The sequence below is a fragment of the Furipterus horrens genome, unplaced genomic scaffold (genome assembly GCF_987537825.1).
Source record: "Furipterus horrens unplaced genomic scaffold, mFurHor1.1.pri manual_scaffold_3, whole genome shotgun sequence".
Classification (NCBI taxonomy): domain Eukaryota; kingdom Metazoa; phylum Chordata; class Mammalia; order Chiroptera; family Furipteridae; genus Furipterus; species Furipterus horrens.
The window spans coordinates 41,487,867-41,512,515 of NW_028327173.1; the positions used below are offsets into that span (position 1 = coordinate 41,487,867).

Here is a 24,649-nt window from a genome sequence, read left to right on the forward strand (position 1 = left end):
ACACATATCACCTACTTTTACATCACGCCAACTTTATGGACAGCTCATCTAATTTCTCACTGGCTATTTGAGTAAACAGCATTCAAGGTTAAATGACAAGACTGGGGACTATAGGGAAGAAATGCAGAAGTGGTAAGCATCACAACATTTCAGAGCCTGCATACACAAGTACGACATTCAACTTTTTTCTGAAACAACTTTTGGCAACGTTTAGCACCTGAGAAGACACGGCTTTGGTCCATCTACTCTTTCCAGCTTCTCAAAGCATTTCCTGGCATTGCGGATGTTGAGCAGAGCAGGCGCAGAAGGAATGGATGGATCAGACATCACAACCTTCATGTAAGTGTTGGATGTAAAGATATCAATGAAAGCAGCAAAGTTAGAGTTCTGAACTTCCACGCTTTGGAAAGAGGCAGGCAGCTTGCTGCAGCTCAGCTTAAACTGCTTAATAATGTTGCTGATTTTCTCAAATGTGTGGGCCTGATGCTGCTCTTTACGTTGATAGCGAGAAATCACCAGAAAAGGAGCTCTCTCAAACAGAAGCACTACATCAGCCTCAGTAATTTCAGCAAAATTCCTTAGGTTCATTTCCGGCTACCAAACATTGGGAATTAGCTGATAAACAATGCTGGACCAGGCCTTATAGAGAGTTTCATCCCAGATAGATGTTTGGAAATAAGGACATTTCAATGGGTGAGACAAGTGCCTCAGATCTCCTTCTCACTCTTTGAAAAACAGGTCCCGATGATCCTCCTGTACCAGATCCATTTTGTGCACCAAGCAAAAGATTTTGACATCTGGAGAATTCTGCAGAATGGCTTCCAGGCATGATTGATAATAGTGCATGTCTTTTTCCAGTTCGCGGCTCTCCACATCAAAGACATAAATCAGAATCTCCACATTTCAGAAGATGTTGTCTCGTTGGCTAGTGAAATAATTTTCCATGAAGTTGTCCTGTCCTGGGTGCTGACAGGGGGAGAGCAGAGTGGACTAGAGACACGTGAGGAGATTCTGGGGTTGGTGGGTCTAAGGAGAGAACTTAAGGAAGAGCTAACAGGATCCCTGTGCTGAGTGAGCCATCTTTCTCAAGCAGAGCACTCCATTCCAAGCAGCATCAGCCTGAGGGGAAGCAGGCTTCCCTCTAACAAAAAAATAGAATGATCTTTAACAAGCAGTGAGGTACCCCTGAAAGAGCACCGATATTGGACTGGGTCAACCTCAATTTGAGTCCCCACTTGCCATTTCTTGGCTGCGTGATCTTGGGTGAGCCACTTAATCTCTCTGAGTTTCATTTTCTCCACCTGTAAAATGGAGATTAAACCATTCACTTGAAGGGAGCTGTGATAACTAATGTGAGGTCTCGGGGACAACATCTTTTCACAAGACGTGATTCAAACCCCGTTCCCCACTTCTGTTGCCTTCTGCAGCTTCTGTCTCCTCCTGATAGTTTGTTAGGGATTTGTAAAAAACAAACAAAAAAGTTTTTATTTGGAAGGTCTTTCTGCAAAAATTCAGCCTGTCAGTCAATACAATATTGAGAAATGACTACATTTCCCCTAACACTGATGTGGGGGTTTCTGATCCCCAAGATGCAAATGGTGATTAAACCAGCCCTCTCCCCACCCCCTGGCTTCTCCATAATGACTCTGAATGGTTTTCAGGAAGTGTCATATGAAAATAATACTGAAACCAGAAGCAAAAGGAACTGGAAAGGCTTCTGCCGGAAATAATAAAAAAGCCAGTTTTGAAAAAGGTGGAAGCTCCAAAACAAAAACAAAACCATCCCAGAAACAATAACAACAGCGGCAACAAAAAATATGCTATCACAGGCACAGGGAGGGTTTGGTTTTTCTTTCAAAATGATTTTTGGTGGCACATAGTTACTTTTCTTTGTTCCCTGATTTTGAGAGGCTGACAAATAGCAGTCTTATTTAGAATGTCTATTGTTACTCCTGAGGTTTTATGCAGAGTAGAAAGGACTGTTTTGAACAGTTTCTCGTGGATAAGTGGAAGCTGTACCCCTGCTACAAAGAATTCATCCGGAGAAACGATATATAACACGACTGCCTGCCTGGAAAGCGGATGGGGGGCGAGGTATTTCAGAAGGGCTATTCCCCCCCACCCCCCGATGCCAGCTGATGGTAACTGCTAGCGTTCGAAAATAGCAGGGGTGCTATGAAATGGAGACTTCAGAAAAATTTTCAATCTTACAACTCATAGTTAATATCAAAGCAGGTATTTCTTAAATCTCTGACTAAAACCAGCTATTTTCTCGGAGGGTGATGTAGCAATTGGTTGAGTCAATCTTAAGTCTTGTCCTGTCAGTGTGATGTGAAGGAGCGGGGCTCTGGAAGTGATGGAGCTGCACAGGGTAAGACAAGAGAAGTGCTCCTGGCGCAAAATTGAAGGAGGGACTCACTCTCAGGATCATACAAGTGCAGGGTCAACACTTGCACAACCCTCAGAGTGGGTGCTTCCTTACATTTTGCACCCTGAATGCTTCTCTTGACTCACACTAGTCCAGGCTCTGGAACTGAGTTAAAATCAGGGCTGCGTCACTTATTGGTGGTATAACCTCAGAGAATCAGCTGGAATTGGAGTGGCTATAATAGAAAAACCCCGAACAAGAGTGACTTTAACAGAGAGGAGTTCGTTTCTCTATTACATGAAAATCTAAAGCAATATGGGCCAGGGTGAAGATAACATCTCTACTCCATAAAGTTGGCAGAACCTAGGTTTCTTCTAGCACATTGTTCTGCCATTCCCGAGGTTTAGGTCTCATGATCCAAAATGGCAACATCTCAGGTTTGTGGTGGCAGGGAAAGGAAGGTATCCAGACCGTGTGTCACTAATATTTTTAATTAATCAAATTATAATTACAAAAATAGATCAGACTAAAAAAAAACCCAAATAATACAAAAATAAAATCTTCTGGTTTTTTTTTTTTTTTTTTTTTGACTGTTGAATCACCTGCAATTGTTATTTCTATCAATCCCATTCTAAATTCCCAACTTAAGTGCTATGTTAATGATATGTGAGTCACAGTCTTACTCCCCACAATTGAAAATGCTTCCAGGAGAAAACATTCCTATAAATCCTCCTGAAATGTTCTTAATGCCACAGCTTTGGGAATGGGAGAATTATCCAGAGTGGGGAGGTAGACATCTGTGGTTTTGCCTGCCTGACATCCAGTACACATTCTGGTAGTCACATGCCAGTCTTTCTTTGGGGAACTATTAGGTCCTATTGATTATAGATGTGGAAGAAGTTGTCAATCGAACTGTGCATGTGGAATGCTAGAAACATTTCTCAAGCCAGGGTAATATCTTCCCTCTCTCCCAGGATTTGTGTCTTGACAAATCCACAGAGGCATGAATTTCAGACAAAGTTCTTCAGTTGTTCTGGACTCTGTTCTTCTGAAGGGTGACTCTTTAGCTTGCCCTTTAAATCTTGTTCATGATGTCCCATATTCTTCCATAAAAACTCTTTAAGTTAGAATCCATTTCTGTTACCGGCAACCTACAACTCTAATGGACCCAAGTAGGTATTTATTTTTCTTCCTAAAGATTTGGAATTTTACAGGTTGGTTTCCTACCTTATTAACTCTAGCTGTTTCTTCTCCAGCATCTCCCCTGTTTCTGAGCCAACACTAAATTGGGTGGAACTTAGAATTAAGTCATTCCTCTCATATCGAGGTTTTAGTGACTAATAGGCCTGGTTTTGTTCTAAAGACTCAAAGCAAGAAGGTGGCGAGTGAGTTGTACACAGGATGCCACAGAGGAAGTCCCAAGGGTCAGGCTGAGGAATTGCCTAAAAGGCACCATTCCAAGAAGGGTAGAGGTAAACATGCCATGTGGATTTCACAAAACAATTTGTGAACAATTTGTATCCCTAGTACTCAAAGCTATGTTTGGCCATGGTAAGTACTCAGTAAACATAGGCTAAAGGAAGAAATAAAAAAGCAGTAGCATTAAGAAGGGCTGAAATCTGTGGTGGCAGAAACCAAGCAAAGGAGTGTGGTAACCTCACAGAGAGGGAAAGAGAGGTCAGTGAGCACGAAAGTGCATATGTGGAGTTGAGGGTGCACAGGCGGGATTCGAAGTGTCAACCAAAGTAGCCACTGGCATGCTTTCTGTTTTTCCACATTTTTCCCCTTTAAGTTCTTCTCTCTGTTAATTACATCTTTTAATCAGAGTCAACCCCGAAAAACCTGTAGCTACCACATTTGGCTTCTTCACTCCTGTCCCCCTAGCTCCCTCATGGCTTGGCCCAATGCACCGGAGGGACATTCTGCCTTTTTCCCTCCTCTTGATGCTGTTTCCCTTGTTCTAATCCGTAATGCAGGGCCTGGGGCTCTCATACCCTGCTTTACTCTACCAGGTCCTCCTCATAAAGACCAGAGACTTGCTCCGTTTTCTTGACAGGTCCCTGAGGTGCTGCCACAAGATCAGGCTTTCTAAATGATGGCCTGGTTACTAAAAACACTAATGACAAGATTGAACATTTCCTGGACACAGACAATGGTCAGGTCCTGGGCAAAGCTCTTTTACTTTTGTAAAGTGCTCACCACAGCCCCATAAATTATGTATTATTATTTTGGAATAGAGTGCTAGTTGCTTTCCTATCCCAAATGTTAAAGACTACATTTCCCAGACTTCCTTGCAACTGAAAGTGACCAAAGAAATTCAAATGGAGTTGCTTCTGAGAAAGCTCTTTAAAGCTGATAGCAGTGCTTTTTATTTTTCTGATATTGCCCTCCTTCATCTTGGCGGGAAGGTGGGCATGACATCTGGAGGTCACCTTGTAATCATGAAGTGACTTTATGAAAGCCATATGCAAGTAATGCTGGGGGAGAGTCATAGAATGAGTTTTAAGCTCTCGATGACTGCAGAGCTGCCACATCACCTCTCCTCAGACTTCTTTTACAACAGAGGCCCCTGTTATTTGGCTGTTTAATTTTATGCAACAGAACTTAATCCTGATTGATTTCATTGTTTTAATTTTCACCCCTTGGGGCAGACATACACATAGGCCCCAAATATCTCTATGCTTCTTCACATTTCTCAGTTTCCCTTGCAGTTGGGTTGGGGCTGTGTATCTAATTTTGACCAAGGGGCCGTGAGCAGAAATGACATGTGTCACTTCTGCAATGTGTCTTTTCCAGCTCTCTCTTCCCTGCTGCAGTGACATTGGAAGCCGCATGACGAGATGTTAGTGTCGCAAGATAAAAGAAAATGGGATCTTTGAATTACTAACCTGCCTTTGGGTGAGACTTTGGGTGACGGAGAAATTAACTTTTGTTTTGCTGAGCCACTGAGATTTCAGAGTTTGTTACCACAGCATAGGTTAACCTATCCTGACTAATACACCCATTTTATAAATGAAGAAATCGAGTCTTTCAGTAAGTAACTTGCTTTCATCAAAGAGGCTACTTAGTGACTAGGCCTATCTGACTCATGGTAGCTAAGCTCCATGGTCTCCATCTCCTTCTTAGTATTGGCCACCATTGGCATCTCTGCCTCTGTTGGCTCCCTGTCATTTGCTTTCACCCAGGTTCTTTCTCCTTTCTCTCTGCATCTCTCTCTTTGGTCTGAATATACTAACATGCCACATGCCCAAGTCTTTGGTATGACACTAAAATCTTAGAATTATGTCTAATATTGTAATTCCGTCCTGGAATTTATTCTAAGACTTGGCTGGTTGAGTTGGCCAATACAGTACTAAAAATGGCTGATCAGCATCTGGCTCCTATTTGGTCTTTGGCTAAAACAACAACAAAAAAACCTCAGAATTAATTTTTATCACCAAGTTTGTAGTAATTTTTTTCCCCTTAAGCACAGTGAAGAAATAAAGTGAAATGTGGCCATAATATTGTATGTGAATCATTCAGCTTGGTGAGTTGGAACAACTTGCTCATAAGAAAAACTCATGTATTCAACAGATGTTATGTTTTCTAGGGACCCTGATAGGTTCTGGGAATGCAAAAAGAATTTTACAACATGATCCTTACTTTGAAGGGGTACCATATCTAATAACCTGTATAAATAAATAAAATGCAAAATAGTGTGATGGACCAATAGAGAATCAGTGTTTATCACAGTGTGCCACAAATGAAAAGCTTTTTTTTTTTTTTCCATCTAAAGTGGTCCCCATTCTCACATGCATGAGGTTTAGTGCCATGTTTGGAAGTTTTTCAGAGACTGCTGAATAATGAATATTGTACTAAGCATTTTGAATCAATCAACTATTCTTCCCTCATTTACAACAATTACATTGATTCCAGGGATGAGTAAACTGTTGCCCAGTGAAGGAAAGAGGCTTGCTCAGGGCCACACATGTAGGATTTTAACTCAGTTCTGTCCAACTCTGGAACTACAGAATTTCCCCGGTATACCAAGTTGGTCCCTCTAGTAAGGCAGATGGATTTATTCTGACAACATAAGCCTCCATGGTTTTATCCAATGAATTTTCTGAGCCAAGTCCTGGGCAGCTCGGTCTCAGCGTGGGCTTCTTGGAAATTCGGTGCTGGTTCCCAAGGCCTCCCTACCTGCTGAGCCTTATTCTTCATTCTGAAATCAGAGCTGTCCTGTAAACAGCATCTGGCCCTCGCTTCCTGGCCTCTGGCTGGTGGAGCAAGAACATTTTTAGCGCACATGCTTCCCTATTCTGTTAAAAAAAAAAATGTGTTTATACTTGGTCCCTCTGTAGGCGGACGACGCCCATACTTCTGTCCCAGCTGAATTTGTTGGCTGGTCTCCTTCTAATCTTTCACCCCAGAAGCAGGGAGCACCGCGGCTGCGCTCTGGCGCCACCTAGTGGTCATGTTCAAGTATGAATGAGCCCCCTGGAGAGGAGTTATGTATTTATTCAGTAATTAACTGGATGAATCCTGCCACTTCATTAGCAGATTGTTTTCTTCTCCATGGACTAGCAGGTGACCAATTAGTAAAGAAAGTAGGTAGCAAATATACTATCTTACTTTAAAAAGACCAACATCTCCTTTCTCTCACTTTTCTTACCGGACCAGTTGAGACATTCCTTCATCTTCAATTCTTTCTTCCTTCTACAAATATTTATTTTGTTATTATAGAGAGATCAGGGCATGGGGCATACAGCCCCACACCTGAGCAAACAGAGGGGCTTACTGAGTTGCTAGCATAATGAAAAACATTAGTTTTGAACTCATTACTGTGGTTCCACAATGGGCACCAAATCCCACTTAAGACCTACGGAGGAAGTCTTCAAAGAGACACTGTTCCAGGTCTATGCCTGGAGAGCATGAAGCCTCTCTGAGTCTTTGCAAGAGAATAACCCTCGTTTGGAGACCTAGGCCTGTCAGATCAAAACCAAGCCTGGCCTCCAGACCTTGAAACAAGTCGCAACAGTGAAACTTACTCATCCATTTTCAAAATACTGCCTGTTCTCTTTACAAAACGGAGCAAAGCCTCTCAGATCGGTGCTGGCTGCAATCTTTGATATATTAGGGAGAATCCTGACTCCTTCCAGGTTTCTGCTGGTCTGTTTTAAATCCAAATGACTTGGCTAAGAGTGGTTTTTAGTTATTGTTTTTCATTTGAAATGGAATTCAAAACAGCAGGGACATAAAACCTAGATAGGGATGGGAGAGAAAAGGTCCCTGGAGTTATCAGTTCACCTTCCACATCAAGGAAATGGAACTGGCATTCGTTTTAGACCTACTACGTGTCAGAGTACCATGTGGGGAGGGTGATATTGCTGAGACATTGGAACTTTACAGGATTTCTAATGCTTTTGGTTTTCTTCAGAGGTGGGTTGATGAACAATCAGGAGCCCAACTTTAGAGCTAAATTCAGCCCCTGCCCTGTTAGTCATGGGGTCTTAGCCATTTTTTGTAATTGCTCTGAGTCTCAGGCCTGTGATAGTTGCCTGACACTTCCATATGCCCTGATAATTTCTTCGGTCTCAGTTTAAAAATCACACTGCCTTGGGGAGGCCTTTTCTAATGATCAGATTGAATCAAAACCCTCCCTGCTCCCCTTCCCCCCACTGACTGCTCTGGTAGGGCCTTTGCAGTATCTGATAGTGATACTGCTTGTACATCTTCTTTGCAGCACTTTGCAAAGTGTTGGGCTGGAAAAGTAATTGCAGCAATCTGTTTATCTGTTTAATGTCTCTTTTCCTTACTTGACAATAAGTGGGCAGGATCTCCATTCATTTTGCCCACGATGATTGACTGATGGACTCTGAGTCTTACTTGCCTTAGTCCCTAATGTCCTTTCTCCCTGGAACTCTATCATGCATTTTTCTGTCAAACTTCCACTCAACCTTTTTAAGATACAATTCCAAATCAGCTCCTTAGTGAAGCCATTGCTAAATTTTCTTATGTGGGCTACATTGTATTTACCTCCATCATGGCAATTAATATATTGAATGCCACTACTTTTGATAGTAGGTTCAAATGTTTTGGGTAGCTTCTCACTGCCTGTGCTTAAGGAGGTGCCTGACACAGAGGAGGCATTCAATAAACATGGGGTGATTGAAGAGAGTAACATTGCCTTCTGAGAGTCATAATCAATCAATCCCATCTTACTATTTATGCCAAGAATTGGTCACCATATTATTTCCTATAAATGTCTTTTTTTGTCATTGTTGTTCTTGTTCTTGAAGACAGTATACAGTATTCCCTCACTTATCGTGGGTATTACATTTTAGACCCCCCCACCCTCGTGATAGGTGTAAATCCGCCAACTAGGAACCTTACATTTATTTTAGTATTTATATATATTTTAAGGCTTTATAAACCCTTCCCACACACTTATAAACCATTCCCAGCCCCTTATTAACCTTTCCCACTTCCTTATTACCCTTTTCCACACTTTTATAAACACTACTCATGTTCTTAAACATATTCTACACTCTTAAACCTACGTAACTTTAACGACATACGTATACAGTACTGCAAAATCCCTCGATATAGGGAAAAATCCATGATAAATAATTAAATATAATATTTTTAAAAATCCCGCAATACAGTGAGGCCCCGATAAGTGAACCACGATATAGAGAGGGACTACTGTAATCCAGTGAGAGAGACACAATATACCCTTCGGCAAGTGACATTACAATCAATGGTCACTAGTCTCTTAGGTAAATTTCAATTGGTCTTGCAAAATATAATGAGTAAGTTTCTTCTATGTAACAGAAAGCCATAAATATGTTAAGTAAGTTTCTTCTCTGTAACAAAAAGCCATAAATATGTTGAGTACTTATAGAAGGTCAACATATAATAATTGTATCTGAATTTAAATCTGTTCAATATTGCAGCCATTTCATGTTAGCCTGTTTTGAATACATAGTTTTTCAGTCCCTTCTTTTGGGCTAGTGTGCTTGCAAGTCCCAGTACTTTTCTTTTCTTTTTTAAATTGTTGTTCTATTACCGTTGTCCCATTTTCCCCCATTGCTTTCCCTTGTCCCCTCCGGCCCTAGTCAATCCATGCCCTGTTGTTCATGTGTGTGAGTCATTTATACTAGTTCCTTGACTAGCCCCTTTCCCTTCTAGAAATGTCTTAAGTTGCATAGTAGATATTTATCAACCTTTCTTCGTGTTTCATACTTGCAACACTGGACTTATCATTCACTTTTTATGCTAATAATCAGTTATAGGAATTTTCAGAGATCTTTCTCACATCCCTGGTTCCCAGGTATAGGTATGAAAATCTTGGTTTGGTACTGGGGAGGAGGGGTAAGAATATTCCACTGTACATTGAATTCTCCTGCTCAGAATTCATTTGTAACAGTCTATTTCATTCTATTTTCCACTTTACTACTTCAGTGATTGAATTGTGAAGATACTGATACAGATCCTGATACTGATGCAGTTCAATGAGTAGATGAGTGGAGAAAATCACAGACTGGAGTGTCTGTACGTGGGCTTCTAGACATTTCAAAGTCTTGCCTAGAGAAGTTTGACTCTCTGTTTTAATTGGCCTAGATGAGTCAATTTTTTTTTTTATAATAAATATCCCAAAAGCAGGTAATATTAATAGATAACTTATTTTTTACAGAGCCTTTTTTTTTTTTTTTTTACATATTTCATATTGTTTAAGACAACCCTCCTGGGCATTTTTCATCCAGAGACGTATGTTCTTGATCATTTATACCTGGAGCTCCAATTCATTAGAAGAGATCAAAGAATGAATTATGACTTCAGACCTGGTTTTTGAAGGGTAGAACATACCCTTCTATCCTGGCCTGTAAAGTTTGGTAAAAATAACAATAATCACAAAAGAGAGGGACTCTGGTCCATTTACTTTCTTTTGATCTCCAGAATTTACTCCTTCATGGATCCTTATTTTCCTTTGAAGATCACCTCCTTCCACATTCTCTTCTCTGGTCATGTGGTTTGATGGGACTCCCAAAACCCTGGTTTTAGAAGGTGGCAGCTGACTTATACCTAAGCCAATCACTATATCCCACACCATCCCTCAGCCGTGGTGATTGGCTCAGGGATGGATATGTGACCCAATCAGATCAGTGAAACACTGTCCTGGGAAGATGTAAGGAACTGCTGAAGCCATCTTATTTCTTCCTATGGACAAAGCGGGAGCTGCTGGACACTCACATGGAGACTGAGGATGATGCTAACTCTTTCCATAGCAAACTGAGTGAGCGAGAGAAATCAAAGGCTTATGACACCATTTGAGCCCCATATACAACTCTCTCGTATCCTCCCCTCCCCTCCCAGTAGAACTGCCACCATTGATGGTTTTGCACTTACAGATTTCAATAAAATTTTATTTTACCTAAATTGAATTTTCTGTCACTTGCAGCCATGAATTCTAACTGATACATTTGTAATTTTCCAGCACTATGCTAAACTCTTTTACATATATTAGCTTATTTAATCCTTATATCAGCCCTATCGCATAGGTATGGTTATCTCCATTTCTTCACTAATGAAACTGAGGCTTAAAGAAATTAAACGTCTCCAGCTCACAGCTAGATGTTGGAGTTGGGAATGAGAATTCAGGTCTCAGCACAGTACTCTTTCCTGAACATGGGAACATGGCTAGAGAGTGATAGCATTGGTCCTTCTCAGAATTTCCTGTCCTCTCAGGCACCAGCCATTTCTTCTCTACCCTCTCTAATACTGCTAACACATTCCTTTGTTTCGCTATTCTCCTCCTTCTCTCCTCCCCTCCCCTCCCACACCTTGATTTCAAAACTCCAGGAAGATAAGCATTAACCCCTGCCCTCAGCAAGCTCTGGGAGCCCAGGTTTAGTCATTTCCTTGCCCAAGGCAGGGGGCTGGCTGAGATGCCCCTTGCATAGCCCTTCTGTGGCTTTGCTGTGGAAGTCACTGTCTTTGGGTGTGAACGACTGCTTCTTCCTTTTCTGGCCCAGACCCATTTTCAGAGGCTTCTTTCACAGCACCCAGGGCAACCCGGGCTGATAGGCACTGTGCTTGGATCAGGCGTTTCACTGCCCGGGCATTTGTGTGCAGCTGGCTCTGTTTGAAATCCTGCCTCTCTCTGACTTCACTTCCTGAATGTGCTGACAGGCTTCTGAGCCAAGCCAAACAGGTTCCCAGTGCCGTTCCTGCAGAGCATTCCCCTGAGAGTGCAGCTGGGGAAACAAAACTTCTCTCCAGCCCTCAGAGAGGACCTGCCAGCCCTTACGTGACCATGAAGCAGGCCCTGGGAGACCTCCTTGAATCTTAATGGGAAACACTTCCATTTCAGCTAGGGTGGTGTGTGTATTTGTGTGTGTGTGTGTGTGTGTGTGTGTGTGTGTGTGTACTCACTGACACATTGGCTTGCGGTGGGGGGATTCCTGAGCATTTCTTCTTAAATTAATAAGTCTACAATGAAAAATAGTGAATTATTGCTTGCCTGCTCTTTGCAGGGTTTTACATATATGATGCTCCTGAAAACTTTCCGAGACCCATGGTCCGCCTCATTTCTACAAAGGGAATAATTGAGGTTTAGCAATATTAGGGGACTTGTTCCATGCTCCCCAGCTATGAGATGCAGAGCTGGATTTAATGTGCCCAGGCACTGGGCTCCAAAATCTGCACACTTTCTTTAAATCATAATACCTTGATTCTCTCCTGTAACTCATAATACCTCAATTCTTACTGTGGTCAGACAGGTAGCAAGGAACAGTGGAAAGGACAGAGGTGCTGGTGTCTTTCTAGTTCTGTGAAGTTCGGCAACTTCATTTTTTTCTCTGAATCTCAGCTACTCAAGAGCAAGGTCTTAAGTGTACAAAGCAAGCTCTTTGAAGTCAGAAAGACCTAGACTCAGCTCGGACTTCCCACCAGTCACTTATAAGATCTGAATCTCCATTTTCTCATAAATAAAACACAGCCCTAACATTTACCTTGGAAGTCCTAGCACAGTGCCTGCTATATAGTAGAAACTCAGTAAATGGTATCTATTATGAATATTTTACAGGTGTTAGTTTTTATTATACTTGTGGCAGGTACTGTTGGTTCCTACCGGAGCAGTGATAGAGAAAGCTAGGTAATGCTCCAACAACAAACACCCCTTGAATCTCTGTGTGTTAAAACAACAAAGGTGTAATTTTTGCTCATGGGTATGCTGGGGATGGGGAGGGGCTCTAGTGTACACCAACATCGTTTAGGGACCCAGATTATTGGACACTTCATTTCTGCTTTTACAGTTGTCAAGGCTGTGAAAGGAAACATGTTGAATCTTACACTTATTCTTGAGGCGTCTATCTGGATGTGATATAAGTCACTAATGCTCGTGTTTTATTGGCTGACACAAGTCACAAGGCCTCTCACCCAATGTCAAGTAAGTAAGAACATCTCTACCTGTACCCAGGAGGAGAACGGGAAATATTTGGTGTGGAGTATTAATAACTATTTGCGAACCCCAAAGCTACTTCTTACTTGCTATCAGAGCCTTGATTTTTATTTATTTTTTAAAATTTACTTTTGCTGTTCACTCTTTTATGTGCTTAGAAAAAGGTGAGCCCAGGGAATGAATCATGACAGTAGACCAGTCACAGTGGTCTCTTTTTTTTTTTTTAATTTATTTTTTGATGGGGATGAGTTTAGGTTTAGGCATGTGACCTGTTCATGTCCAATGGGACCCAAAGGGGAGTCTACTGGGGTTGAGGTGGCAAGCTTCCAGCAAAATTTTCTCTTGTTCATAAAAAGAGAAAGACTAAAAACATTCTTGAATTCCTGGTTATTATTGTGTTTACTATGATGCCAAGAACTGATACAGCTATCTTGATACAAGAAACTTCCTTGACACACCAAGAAAGGTGAATTGAAAAGATGGAAAGTCCCTGGGTCCATGATGATGTCATTGAGCCACCGTATTTGCTTTGGACCTGGTTCATGTCTGAACTTCTTGTTTAAATTGTGTCTACTGTTACTAGCCCCTGTAAGCATCTTAACTGTGGAGTGCTCAGTTATGTAACAGCCTGAGTGCCTGTTGACCTTTTTCTAGACTTGCAATAAGTTCAGGTAAAGGTCCTCTATGCATGAACCTAGGATGAATCAATGTACTATGAAAGAGATTAGTCATCAGCAGAAGCTGATGGACAGACAGTCCTGAGGAGATTTGGGAAATATCCAAATTCTGTCCAGGTAATCAATTACATTATAATTGAATTTCCTGAAGCAGTAATGGTGAAAAAATCAGGCAATGTTTTTATTTTTATTTTTTATTTTTAGCAGATATACATGACGGAAGTTTGTATAACAGGAAACAGTCAGGGCTTCTTCAGAGAGGAGGAGTTTGTAGCAGGGCGCGGAGAGTTCATTCGGTGTTGCTGTGGCGTGGATGAAATGTCCCAGAAGACTATCTGATTACCTTTGTGCAGATGCTGTGCACATCAAAGAACCTTTGGATGACTAATTCAGTTCCTCGGGGTCCTTGATGTGGAACTCCGGTGCATTCTGGGTAAAGAACCCAGGATCACCAGGGCATCTGGTTCTTGGAACTACTTAGGAGAAGTATATGGTTCCCGATAACTGAGGAATTAATTGTGGCCCCATCAATGATTAGATAAGGTGCCTCAACAAAAGCACTTCAAACTAACTGGAGGCCTCAACTTCCGTTCCTGTGAAACACAGTTACTAACAGTGAACATCCTCAGAGGAGTGCAGAAAATACATTGAGGTAAAAGAGGCGAGAGTACTTTGGAAAAGACAAGAGTATGAACTGGTGAGTGCAAATCTCATGCTCACCACTCTCATTCCACTCCAGGAATGTGGACCTTCTCTTAACTCCTAGGGTACTCCCAGGGCTTTCCTAAGCGTTAGCTTATGCTGCCCCATCCACCTGGAATTCCCTATCCATACTCTTGTGCTTTTCCCCTGATGAACTCTTAGTCATCTGACAAGTCTCATTTCAAGTGTTTCTCCAGAAAACCTTTTATTACTATTTTTTGCCATCAAACCAGTTTAGATTTTTTTTCTCATTCATAGTGCCCAGTTTCCCTTTTCACTGTGCACTTGACCCTTGAACAGCATGAAGGTTAGGGGCACAGACGCCCCCCACAGTAAAAAATCGTGTTGTATACCTTTGATTCTCCACAACTGAACTCCTAACAGCCTACTGTTGACTGGAAATCTTACTGATAATATAAAGAGTTGATGAATACATATTTTATATGTTATATGTATTATATACTGTATTCTGACAATGAAATAAGCTAAAGAAAAACATGTTATTAAGAAAACCATAAGGAAGAGAACATGCATTTATAGTATTTATTGAAAAAAATCTATGTATAAGTAGACCCTCACTGTTCAAACCTGTGTTGTTCAAAAGCCAACTGTACTTGTCAAACTGTAGAATCATACATTTATTGGTATGTGTTTTTATCTGCTGTGTCTCTTAGCAGATTATAAACTCCATGAGGGGAGGCATCCTGTGGATTTCTTTCTCCATTGCATCTCCAGTGCCTAGCACAAAATAGGAATTCAATATAGCTTGCTCAATAAAAATGAGCATTATACGAATGCAAGGTTTTATAATTCAGTTCTCCCAACATAAATAAAACCATTGGCCTCTTTGTTTATACATCAAAGAGTTTGTATAGTTTGAGTCAATTAGACCCGACTGAGCTTAATTGATCCTAGGTAATTAGATAAAATTATTTTGGGTTCTGAATGGTGAGGACCAACTCTGTACTATGATTCTTCCTTTCACATCTGTTTACTTGAGCGTACTGATGTTGAGCAGGTGAGCTCTGGATCATTTCATAAGAGGACTTCCCTTCACATGCCAAGTTGACACAGTGGAAAGGAAACCTTAAATATGGGACAAGTAGGCTAGGTAAAAAGTGAACTTCTTGATATCCTTCTTTAAACCTAACTTATCAGAAAGTTGTGTAGGAAGAACTGTGGCCTGATGTAGCTTGAACCAAGCTGTCTTCTTCCCATTTCTCCCCAACTCTAGGACTACTTTAAATACCACATACACTTTAAATTAAACTAAAAACCTCTCTCTGGTATTACTCTTCTTCCCTAGCCTCTTCCCCACCAGTCCATCTTCCAAACTGTCGCCAGCATAAATCTTTCTTAAGCTGAAAGAGTAATGTCCCTGCTCTACTTCAAATCTTTCTACATTTCTCCATCACCAAGGATAACAACCAAACTCTTAACATAGAATATATTTAACTTTACAACCTGGTTGTTAAACTTTTTAAAAAAATACACATATTGGTTTTATTTTTTTCTAATAGTATTTTGTACTGGTTTCAGGTATACAGCATAGTGGTTAGACAACCATATTCTTTACAAAGTGATCTCCCTGATATTTCCAGCACCCACATGGCACCAGACATAGTTAACACAATTCTACTGACTGTATTCCCTGTGCTGTACTTTACATGCCCATGATTATTTTGTAACTGCCAATCTGTATTTCTTAATCCCTTCATCTCTTTCACTCAAAGTCCCCCAACCAACCTCCCTCTGGCAACCACCAGCCTGCTCTCTGTATCTACGAGTCTGTTTAATTTTGTTTGTTTACTTTGTCCTGAACCTTCAGTGCTCCTGTGTCACTTCTCTTCACTTTTCTTCTCACATCTTATCCTTGGCCTCGACAAGCAGCTTATAAGTCCCTAAACACACCATGCTTTCTTATGCCCCCATGTTTTTGCACCCAGGTTCCTTCTCCTACCTCTTCTACCTGGTGAATCCCATTGGATCAGTTCAAATGTTACTGCTCCGATGAAGTCTTTCTTGATAATGGCTGCCTCCCCACCCCCCACCCAGACACTTCTTTCTGCTGTCTCTGCACACTCCTCTCCACTAGACTGTGAATTCCTTGAGTGAAGGGGTGGTCTTGCTCATCACCGAATCCCCACTCTTAGCACTGGGCCTCAATGAGACCCAGGCCCAGGGGAATGCCCTTCTTGGGGATGTCAAGTCCAAACAAATATCTGGGGCCAGATTCCAGAGTTAGCAAGGGGTAGTTTTGCTTTCTGGGGCCATCCCAGCTTTAACCCTCTGTCTTCTTCTCTTCCATGACATTCTACTTGACCTATGTAGAAGTGAGTGGTGGAGGCCAGGGCCAGGGCAGACTAAAAGCCTTTGTCAACCTATGCAAATCTCTAACAATAAAAGAACATGGGAAATAGATACATTATTATGATCATTGTCTTTGTCAAGCAAATATTGGGTATTGACTTCTGGACACCTGAAATATATTAACTCTACAGACAGAAAGTCCTCTCTGCCATTACCAGTGAAGTGGTTGCTTTTAATAAAGCCACATCTGGAACTATTTTTTGTGCCTGCCTAATGATCCCATATTATTCTTTCCCATCTCCACCTACAAGCCTAATGTTTCAGGCAGACTCATTTTATATAAGAAGATGCCCACTTGCATTAGTTGGGAGTGAAGGGACACTCTGTGTGACTGGAAGAATGAATGTGCTAACAGCTTAATTCTTTTAAGAGCACTCATTGAGAAGTAGGCTTTAGAACGTGGTGATTGGCCAGATTTGGCTTTTCTGGGGGTCTTTAACCCATCTGGAGTTGTGTACCTGGAAATGAATGAGGTATATTTCTCTAGAAGATATTAAGACCTGAATTATTTTGGAGAAGGGTTTAAGTCCCATTGTTCATTCAGTCATCACACATTTATTTTATGAACATCCTGTGTGTATCAGGCACTGTACTAGGAGTCTGGCTTCCACAGATGAGTAGGACAGGGTACTGGCCAGGAGACAGAGAGGTTCACAACGTGCTATCATAGAAGTTTTCATAAAGTGTTATGGATGCTCAGTGGGGAATATTCATTCTACCTAAAGATGGAGTTAGCAAAAAAGGCTTTCATGAAGAAGATGCTCTTATGCCAACCCCTGAAGAATGGGTAGGATTCATTGGTTGAACCAGAAGGAAATGTATGTCAGGCAGAGGACAGAGAACAAGCAGAAGCATTGAGGAATGAAAGGCACGAGATTCAGATTCACACAAAGATATAGTTTTCAAAGTGAGTGTGTAGCTTAGGAATTATTTGGTGAGAACCAAATAAAAACTAATGATCTCTCTCCCCAGGAGAGTGTGCATCAGCATGTGTGCACATACAAGCACACACACAGACACACACATAGAAGTTTATCAGCATTTTCATAGAGTTCATTAACCCTCTGTTCCAATGGACATATGGGGTTAAAAACCTCTAACTGAAATATTCATATATAAAACAAATTAAAAGAGGATTAATGGCTTTATGTACTACTAATTTCATTTTCTCCAACTATCAGTGTTACCCAAACAATAACTTATTGAATGCCAAAGTAAAATTAACCTTTGAGTGTCTTCAAGTAATTAGCTGATTTTCTGTCTCCAAAGTTTACAGGAGCTATTTTTTCTATTTGAAACAAACAAATATGTTGATAAGCCTGAGTTTAAGGTTTTTTTTATTTTTATTTTTTTAACACTGGAGTCTAAAGCAAACGGGGAGAGTGGTGTGGCTTTTCTGTACTGCACTGTTGTCTGGCTTTAGTCTACCTTTGCAGGTAATTAATTCTCCAGCCTACTTATTTTTTTCTAGTTGGCTCTTGTTTAGCTTCCACAGAGCCCCACCCCAAAGTGCTTTATTGTCCCTCAGCTGACTATTCCTACATATGGTCAAAATCAACTCACCTTCCGGGTTGCTGACATCGGCAAATTCACTGTTTGGCAAACTCGGCCCTGCTCCCAGTAACCCTTTGTTAAGAAAGTATTATTAACAATGGAGTGGATCTCATAGCTAACAAGTCTGCCTAATCTCTTCCACTCCTAGATATACTTCGAAGAAACTCTTTGTGTCTGTGGATTTACAGCCACAGGCAGGATATTAGTACTCCCAGACCTGTTGTGTATTAGAGTACTGCTAATGAGCAAACAGCCCTACCTCAATTAGTGGTTTGTGAAATAAATATTCCTGGATATCAAATTGCTTTTGCTGCTTGATAATCACACTGGGTCTTGGGATGAAAAACAACTAAGCAAAAATTGTTCCCTTGTTGAGTACTGCCTTGTTGATCTCCTAAATTATATCTGTAGACAGAATTTAAGTTTGCCATTTCCCCAGAGTTAAGTTTGATTTACACATGTAATCATTGTGTTTGTGTTTTCTCTTGGGAATGTTTTCTATAGTATTTAGGTTAGCATCTTTTGAGACTGACTCTAAAATAATTACTTAAACAGGTTATTTTAGAAATAAACTAAGAAATAAATTATAAAAGAATCCAAACGGTAAGCTGCTATACTGGTAACTTATCTAGGCCGAGGTGTTTATGAGAGAGAGAGAGAGAGAGAGAGAGAGAGAGAGAGAGAGAGAGAGAGAGAGACAGAGACAGAGAGAAACATGAATTAATGAAACTGTTTCATTCCAAATTGCAACTTCTGTGTTGACTCTTACTAAATTCTGTTTAAGTACTGAGTAATTTCAGATGGCAATAATGGTTAACCCCTGCAGCTGGAAAGACAACCTTCAATATAGGGCTTGGGAAAAAAAAAGGAGTAAAGGGAAAGCGATTCAAGATCTGTTACTGGTATTTGAATATGTTTATTGTGACAAGAGTGCTGTTATAAATATTCATAAGCAAAGACCATCTTTTTAATCTAGGAATTGTTAAAGTGGAGATTCCAAATTGGAAGGATACATCTTTTATAAAAATCTGCCACCATTCCTGCTTTGAGAATAGGCATCTATTGTTAAATTTCTACTAACATTATAAATGGTCACAGTACATGCCACTTGATATAATCCAAACTCTAAAATATTTGGCTTCCCAGTGGGCTGTCCCTCTTCACCACAACCTCCCTTCCCTCAGCCTCCTGAAAGGCCACACTATCCTTTGTAAGCAAGAGTATGACTCCATAAGAGCATCAGCTACAGTTATTTCTCAAGTCCAGCAGAGAATAGTTTTTACTGCTTGATAGTGAGAAGCACTGACAGTAACTTTAATTGACACTTAACTCTTTCACCTCCACCTAGACAGGTAATCTAGAGATAATGCAGAAAAGAGGTTAGGGGAGGGGTACTTTTTCAATATTTTATTTTCTTAAATATCCTTTCTGGAATTTTCAGAAACAAAACATAAAAAAATTATATACTTTATTACAAATGGTAAACTCAGATGCTCCAAATCTCTTATTTACAAACAACACTGGGCAGGACACCCAAACAAACAAACATGAAATAACTTACAAAGGCATGAAGCTGTTTATTGACAGTAATCAGCTTTCATCAAATTAAAAAATATATATGTACATACACAGTAAAGAAGGCAGGCCAGAAGGAGTTCATCTGTAGCCTCAGCTTCGCTCTCACAAACCTCCCTCCCGCCTCCCCTGCCCGACCCCTTCCCCCTTTGTATTCTTAAGGAGTACTACAGAAGCAACCTACAGTCTCTATAGCATTTTGTAACCCCTCCCCCTCCCCCCTTTAATACTGAATGAGATCGAAAGTTAGGTCCATGCAGTTCTTGGTCAATATTAAAGAAAAGTCTAACGTTGTCTGCGCTGGGACAGCCAGTCCGCAAAGCGGGGCAGCCCGCAGGCAGCCGCTCCCTGGCTCCACGCCAAGGGAGGGCGCGCCAAGTCCTTCCCACTGGTGCTCACTGGGGGCGCCGTCAGGACGCAACCCAGTCCAACTTGGATACCCTTGGCTTTAGTCCTCGGACACCTCTTTTCTCCCTCTCTCTCTCTCTCTCTCAACTTGTCAAGTTCTCAAGTCTGTCTCTGTTATTTTTGTTTTCTCCGTTGCCCCTCAGCCCCCGACAGTCTCTCTTCAAAACGTTTGCAACTGCTGCGTTAGCATGAGTTGGCACCCGCTATTAACGTGGTTCATGACTTTCTGTTTAAGCTGTGCCACCTGTTCCCTAAGCATGTTGGCCGTAGACGCCAGCTCCGAGTTCTGCGCTTTCAAGGTTTTCACTTTTTCCTCCAGCCTGGCGATTCTCTCCAGCTTCCTTTTCCGGCACTTGGAAGCGGCGATGCGGTTCCTCATGCGCTTCCTCTCCGCCTTGATCCGCTCCTGGGACTCCATGTCGATGGGGGACAGAGGCGGTGTCTCCCCGGGCATTTCGGGAACCGTCTGCGGCTCCTCCTTCAGGGCCTGCAGCCGTGGGTGCTGCACGGGGATCTGCTGGGGCAGGTGGTGCGGCGCCTGGGGCGGCTGTTGCTGCGGCTGCTGGGGCTGCGCGGGAAAGGCCAGGCCAGGCGCGCCGTAGGAGGGCGCCCCGCCGCCGCTGCTCAGCGCGCCCGGGTTGAAGTTGCTGAGGTTGGCGTAGACCGGCGGCTCGCTGTGCAGGCTGGCGCTGAAGCCGCCGCCGCCGCCGCCGCCCGCCACCGAAGCCACCGCCGGAGCCACCATGCCTGCTCCGCTGACCGGCTGCGCCGCAGACGTGACGCTGGGCAGCGTGTTCTGGCTGTGCAGTTCGGCCAGCGCGCGCACGAAACCCTCGGCAAAGCCCTCCTGCTCGTCAGTCACGTTCTTGGGGCACAGGAACTGGGTGGGGGTAGGCGTGGTGGTGATGTGCCCGTTGCTGGACTGAATGATCAGGCGCTCCAGCTCCGGCGACGCCAGCTTGAGCAACCCCACGTCGGGAGAGGTGAGGAGGTCCGAGTTCTTGGCCCGGAGGTGCGGCTTCAGACTGCCCACCGGATCGGCCAGGTTCAGGGTCATGCTCTGCTTCAGGATCTTGGGATTACTGTAGCCGTAGGCGCCGCTCTCGGACTGGAGGAACGAGGCGTTGAGGGCATCGTCGTAGAAGGTCGTTTCCATCTTTGCAGTCATAGAACAGTCCGTCACTTCACGTGGGGTTAGTTTGGGCTGCGCGCAGAAGTTTCGGGGCCGCAACAGCGCGCTGGCAAGCGGGGGACACCCGCGCCACCCCGGGCCTTTGGCAATGAAAGTTTCTCTAAGAGCGCGCACACCCGCTGTCTGTCCTCCCCGCTGCGCCCTCCTCACCAGTTCGCTCCAGGGAACGCAGGGTTAAGACGCCGCCTGCACTCTTGTCCGCTCGCGCGCGCTGCCGGCTTTGAAAAGTCGCGGCCACTCACTGAGCGTTCCTCCGCGCAGCGGCTCCTCGGAGCCCAGGAACTCGCTTCCCGGTGACAGAGGCTCTCTCGGCGGCGGCACTCAGCGCCGATCGTGCAGTGGCCGACCAGCGGCGGACCTCCGCCGCCCGGACTCCGACGACTGTCCCCTCCTCCGCTGAGAGAGGGAGGGGGCGCCCGGCGGCCGCGGCTCGCCCAAGTTCAGGAACCGGTGCAAACGAAGCTGAGCGCTCGTCCCTTCTCGATCTCCTCTCGGCCGGCTGCTTTTCTTTATCGCCGCTGCAGCAGCTTCGGGCGGAGAACACCTTTGCAAAAGTTCGCTCCGGTACCCAGGGGCTACTTGTCTCCTGTCCCCGTGGCTAGGAAACTTCTTTGCCGCTTCTGCTGCTCGCCGGACTTCTCCCGGCGGCAGTCACCGCTCTCCGCGCTGTCAGCAGCGCCCGAGCAGCGGGGCGCTCCTTCTGGGGGTGGCTGGACAAGGGGCTCTTCGGACTCTCCCCAAAACACCAGCTCGGGAGCCACAGACGTTAGTTTTGGGCAGTTGTTGAGAAAACGAGTAAGATTTGCAGTTCGAACTCCACTGCCCTCCTGACTGTGTCTGTCTGTCTCCCTGAGTCCGCGCACCTCAACTCGCGCCTCTCTGCTTCAGCCACACTCAGTACAACTCTGAGTCCTTATCCAGCCCGAGCTCAACACTTATCAGCTACCAGTCAACCCCTAAAAATAGCCCATGATGTCACCCCAAGGCTTTCGCATTGGCTCGCGTCGCTCTCAAGGGGGCGGGTCCGCTCGTCGCCATGGAGACCCCACCCTGGAAGAGTCTTCTTCGGCCCCGCGGAGGCTCACGGGATGAGGTAATGCTCTGCTGCCCTCCTACAGTTGGGCCCTTCTTTCTCCTCCTCCTCCCCTTCCCCCTCCCGCGCGACGCGCGCCCCACTCTTCGCCTTCCCCTCCCAGGCGCGTCTTTCCCGACCCGCCCGGTGCATTGTGGGCTGACGTCTTGGGGTTTGACTGTCTAGTGACGGTGGCTACTGCGAGCCGGGTGGACGCGGACGCTTGTAGCTTTTGACAGAGGCTGGCTGAAGTTCGGTGTTCGGGGCGGGAATGCAGAGGCGGCGGGGACCCGGGAGGCTGGGGAACCCTGTCAGGTGTCTGGGGACGAAGGTGCGGAGCGGATGGTATTTCCCCCACTTTGTTGGGGCTAGATGTCAACTATGGGCACTTCGCCGCCGCGCAGGGCGGGGAGGTCGAGCGCCCGAGTCCTTACCCCCCCGCACTTCCGGGGGGCGGGACGCCGCCCTTAAGGTGGCTCTGTTAAGGTCCCCGCGGGGGCGAATGAAAGTGGGTTTAAGTATAGGGGCGGTTTCGTGAGAGTCGGTCCCTCACGTTGAGGACACTAGGAAGTTTCTTTCCTGGTCAAGTTCCTGAGCGACCGTCTGTCCCGCTGTCCGGCTGCGCCCTGGAAGCGGAGTGATTTGCCTTGCTCGAAACTGGGCGCTCAGCTAAGTTCCCGCCGCACCCCCACTTCATCTGCCGGACCACGGGAGAAAGGGTGTGGGGTCACAGCTGTGTCTCGGTTTTCTTTTTTTCCTCCTTTAAATAGGGGTTGGAATTAGGAGGCTACTCAGCGTTCAGTTGAGAACCAGTGTTTAGAGAATCCGAAATTTGGAGAACCCCGGTGGTCGTCTACTCCCCGCTCCGCATAACCCGCACACCACACATCACGCGAACGAACACACACACACACTCCTCCTGCCATTATTTGCTTCCGGGAAAACAAGTCTGAGAGCGGCCGACCCTCGCAAAAAGTCACGCAGCAAGGAGTCGGATGAAGAAGAATTGAAAATCTCTTCGCTTCTGGCCGGGTGCCGGGCCCATATCCTGTGTAGCCTCTAGGAAGCGCTAGACTCATAGAAGTGGTTCCTCTTCCTAGGGTGGTTATTCTATCCTCCCCCATCCCGCACCCCTTAGCGACAGCAGTGTATGGTGGCAAGGATACTGAAGTCGGGAATCGTGGGTTCTGTCGTGGTCAACGCTTCCACGGTTGAAGTGAGCAAATCGCTGAGCTTCTTTGAGCTCAGGTCCTTCATCTGCAAGGGGGGGGGGGGCGGAGAACCACATCAGTGGGCCAAGTTAGTGTAGTATCATCGCCTTCAGGGTTAGGAAGTGGTCGCCAAACAACCCCCTTCCCTGAGTTTCCCAGACCCTCGATGGAATGCAGGGTATGAATGTGACTTGGTAGGAGCAGGTGTACCGACACCTGTGATGAGCGGTGAGGAGAGGAGGGTGAAGGAGGAAAGAAAGAGTCCAAAGTCAGCTCTTTCCCTGGGCAGAAGACCTAAGACTGGGGCCTGAAGTTGGACCTGTAGTAGTTTATGTACAATACCTAGGATCTACTTCTGGCTTTTCAGCTTCAGAACTTAGGGGAACTCAGCTTTAGGTTCAGCGCCCAGAGCTTTAAGGTCTTTGTGGCTTTGAGAGAAATTCAGCAGCCCAACAGCAGCTCTGGGAAGGGAAATCTTGACTTTTTCTCGCTTTGGGCACTCACCTCTCATTCTGTCTTGCAGCAGAGGAAGACTGAGGGGCTACTGTGAGCCAGGTACTGCTGGGGGTGGGGTAGGGGTACAGTGAACAGAAGATCCAGTTACTTTCCTCAAGGAGGGAACATTCGCTCTACTGTTTCCCGGAATCACTTTCTTTTTAATCAGGGAGCTGGTGTTCTTAATATTTATGATGAGAGTGATAAAAATAAATTTCATGTATTAACTGTCTACTATCAGCCAGGCCTTTGCCAGAGCAATTTAAATATGTGCTTTCTTCCACAACCATCTAGAGCTGTGTATATTGTTAGGTGGATTTAACATGTGAGGGAACTAGGCCCAGGGAGGTTGGATATCTTGTATCTTCTCTTATATCTTATCTGCTCTGGGGGACTTTCTTGTCACATTGCCTGCAGAGGAGATAGAGCTTTAGGGAGAGAAGAAATTTGTCTTGCTTGATCTGCAATAACTTCTCTCAGAGCTCCTGTATTTAGAAAATTCAAGACATAGGACTTTGTATAAATATATATCTTTTGCTTAAGGGTTCTGTGTGTTCCTTGCTGCCTTATGTGGTTTAGTAGGC

The 24,649-nt window shown here is 44.2% G+C and overlaps 1 protein-coding gene, 1 long non-coding RNA gene and 1 pseudogene across 2 annotated transcripts in view; 1 reads left to right on the forward strand and 2 right to left on the reverse strand.

The window, feature by feature from the left end:
• Positions 1 to 210: 210 nt before the first annotated feature.
• Positions 211 to 18,139, reverse strand: LOC150014984 (ras-related GTP-binding protein B-like; annotated as a pseudogene).
• Positions 18,140 to 20,161: 2,022 nt separating this feature from the next.
• JUN (Jun proto-oncogene, AP-1 transcription factor subunit) lies at positions 20,162 to 21,478 on the reverse strand. Its single transcript, XM_090269542.1, has one exon. The coding sequence runs from the start codon at positions 21,261 to 21,263 to the stop codon at positions 20,256 to 20,258; it is 1,008 nt and encodes a 335-aa protein (XP_090125668.1). The 5' UTR covers positions 21,264 to 21,478; the 3' UTR covers positions 20,162 to 20,255.
• Positions 21,479 to 21,486: 8 nt separating this feature from the next.
• The window catches only part of LOC150014986 (uncharacterized), a 38,417-nt gene continuing 35,254 nt past the window's right edge, over positions 21,487 to 24,649 (forward strand). Inside the window, exon 1 of the long non-coding RNA XR_016509706.1 lies at positions 21,487 to 22,380. This is a non-coding gene — a long non-coding RNA (uncharacterized LOC150014986). The remainder of the gene's footprint in view (positions 22,381 to 24,649) is intronic.

Excerpts from the sequence above, each read along its gene's own strand:
- JUN (XM_090269542.1), bottom strand. The coding sequence starts at position 21,263 with ATGACTGCAAAGATGGAAACGACCTTCTACGACGATGCCCTCAACGCC.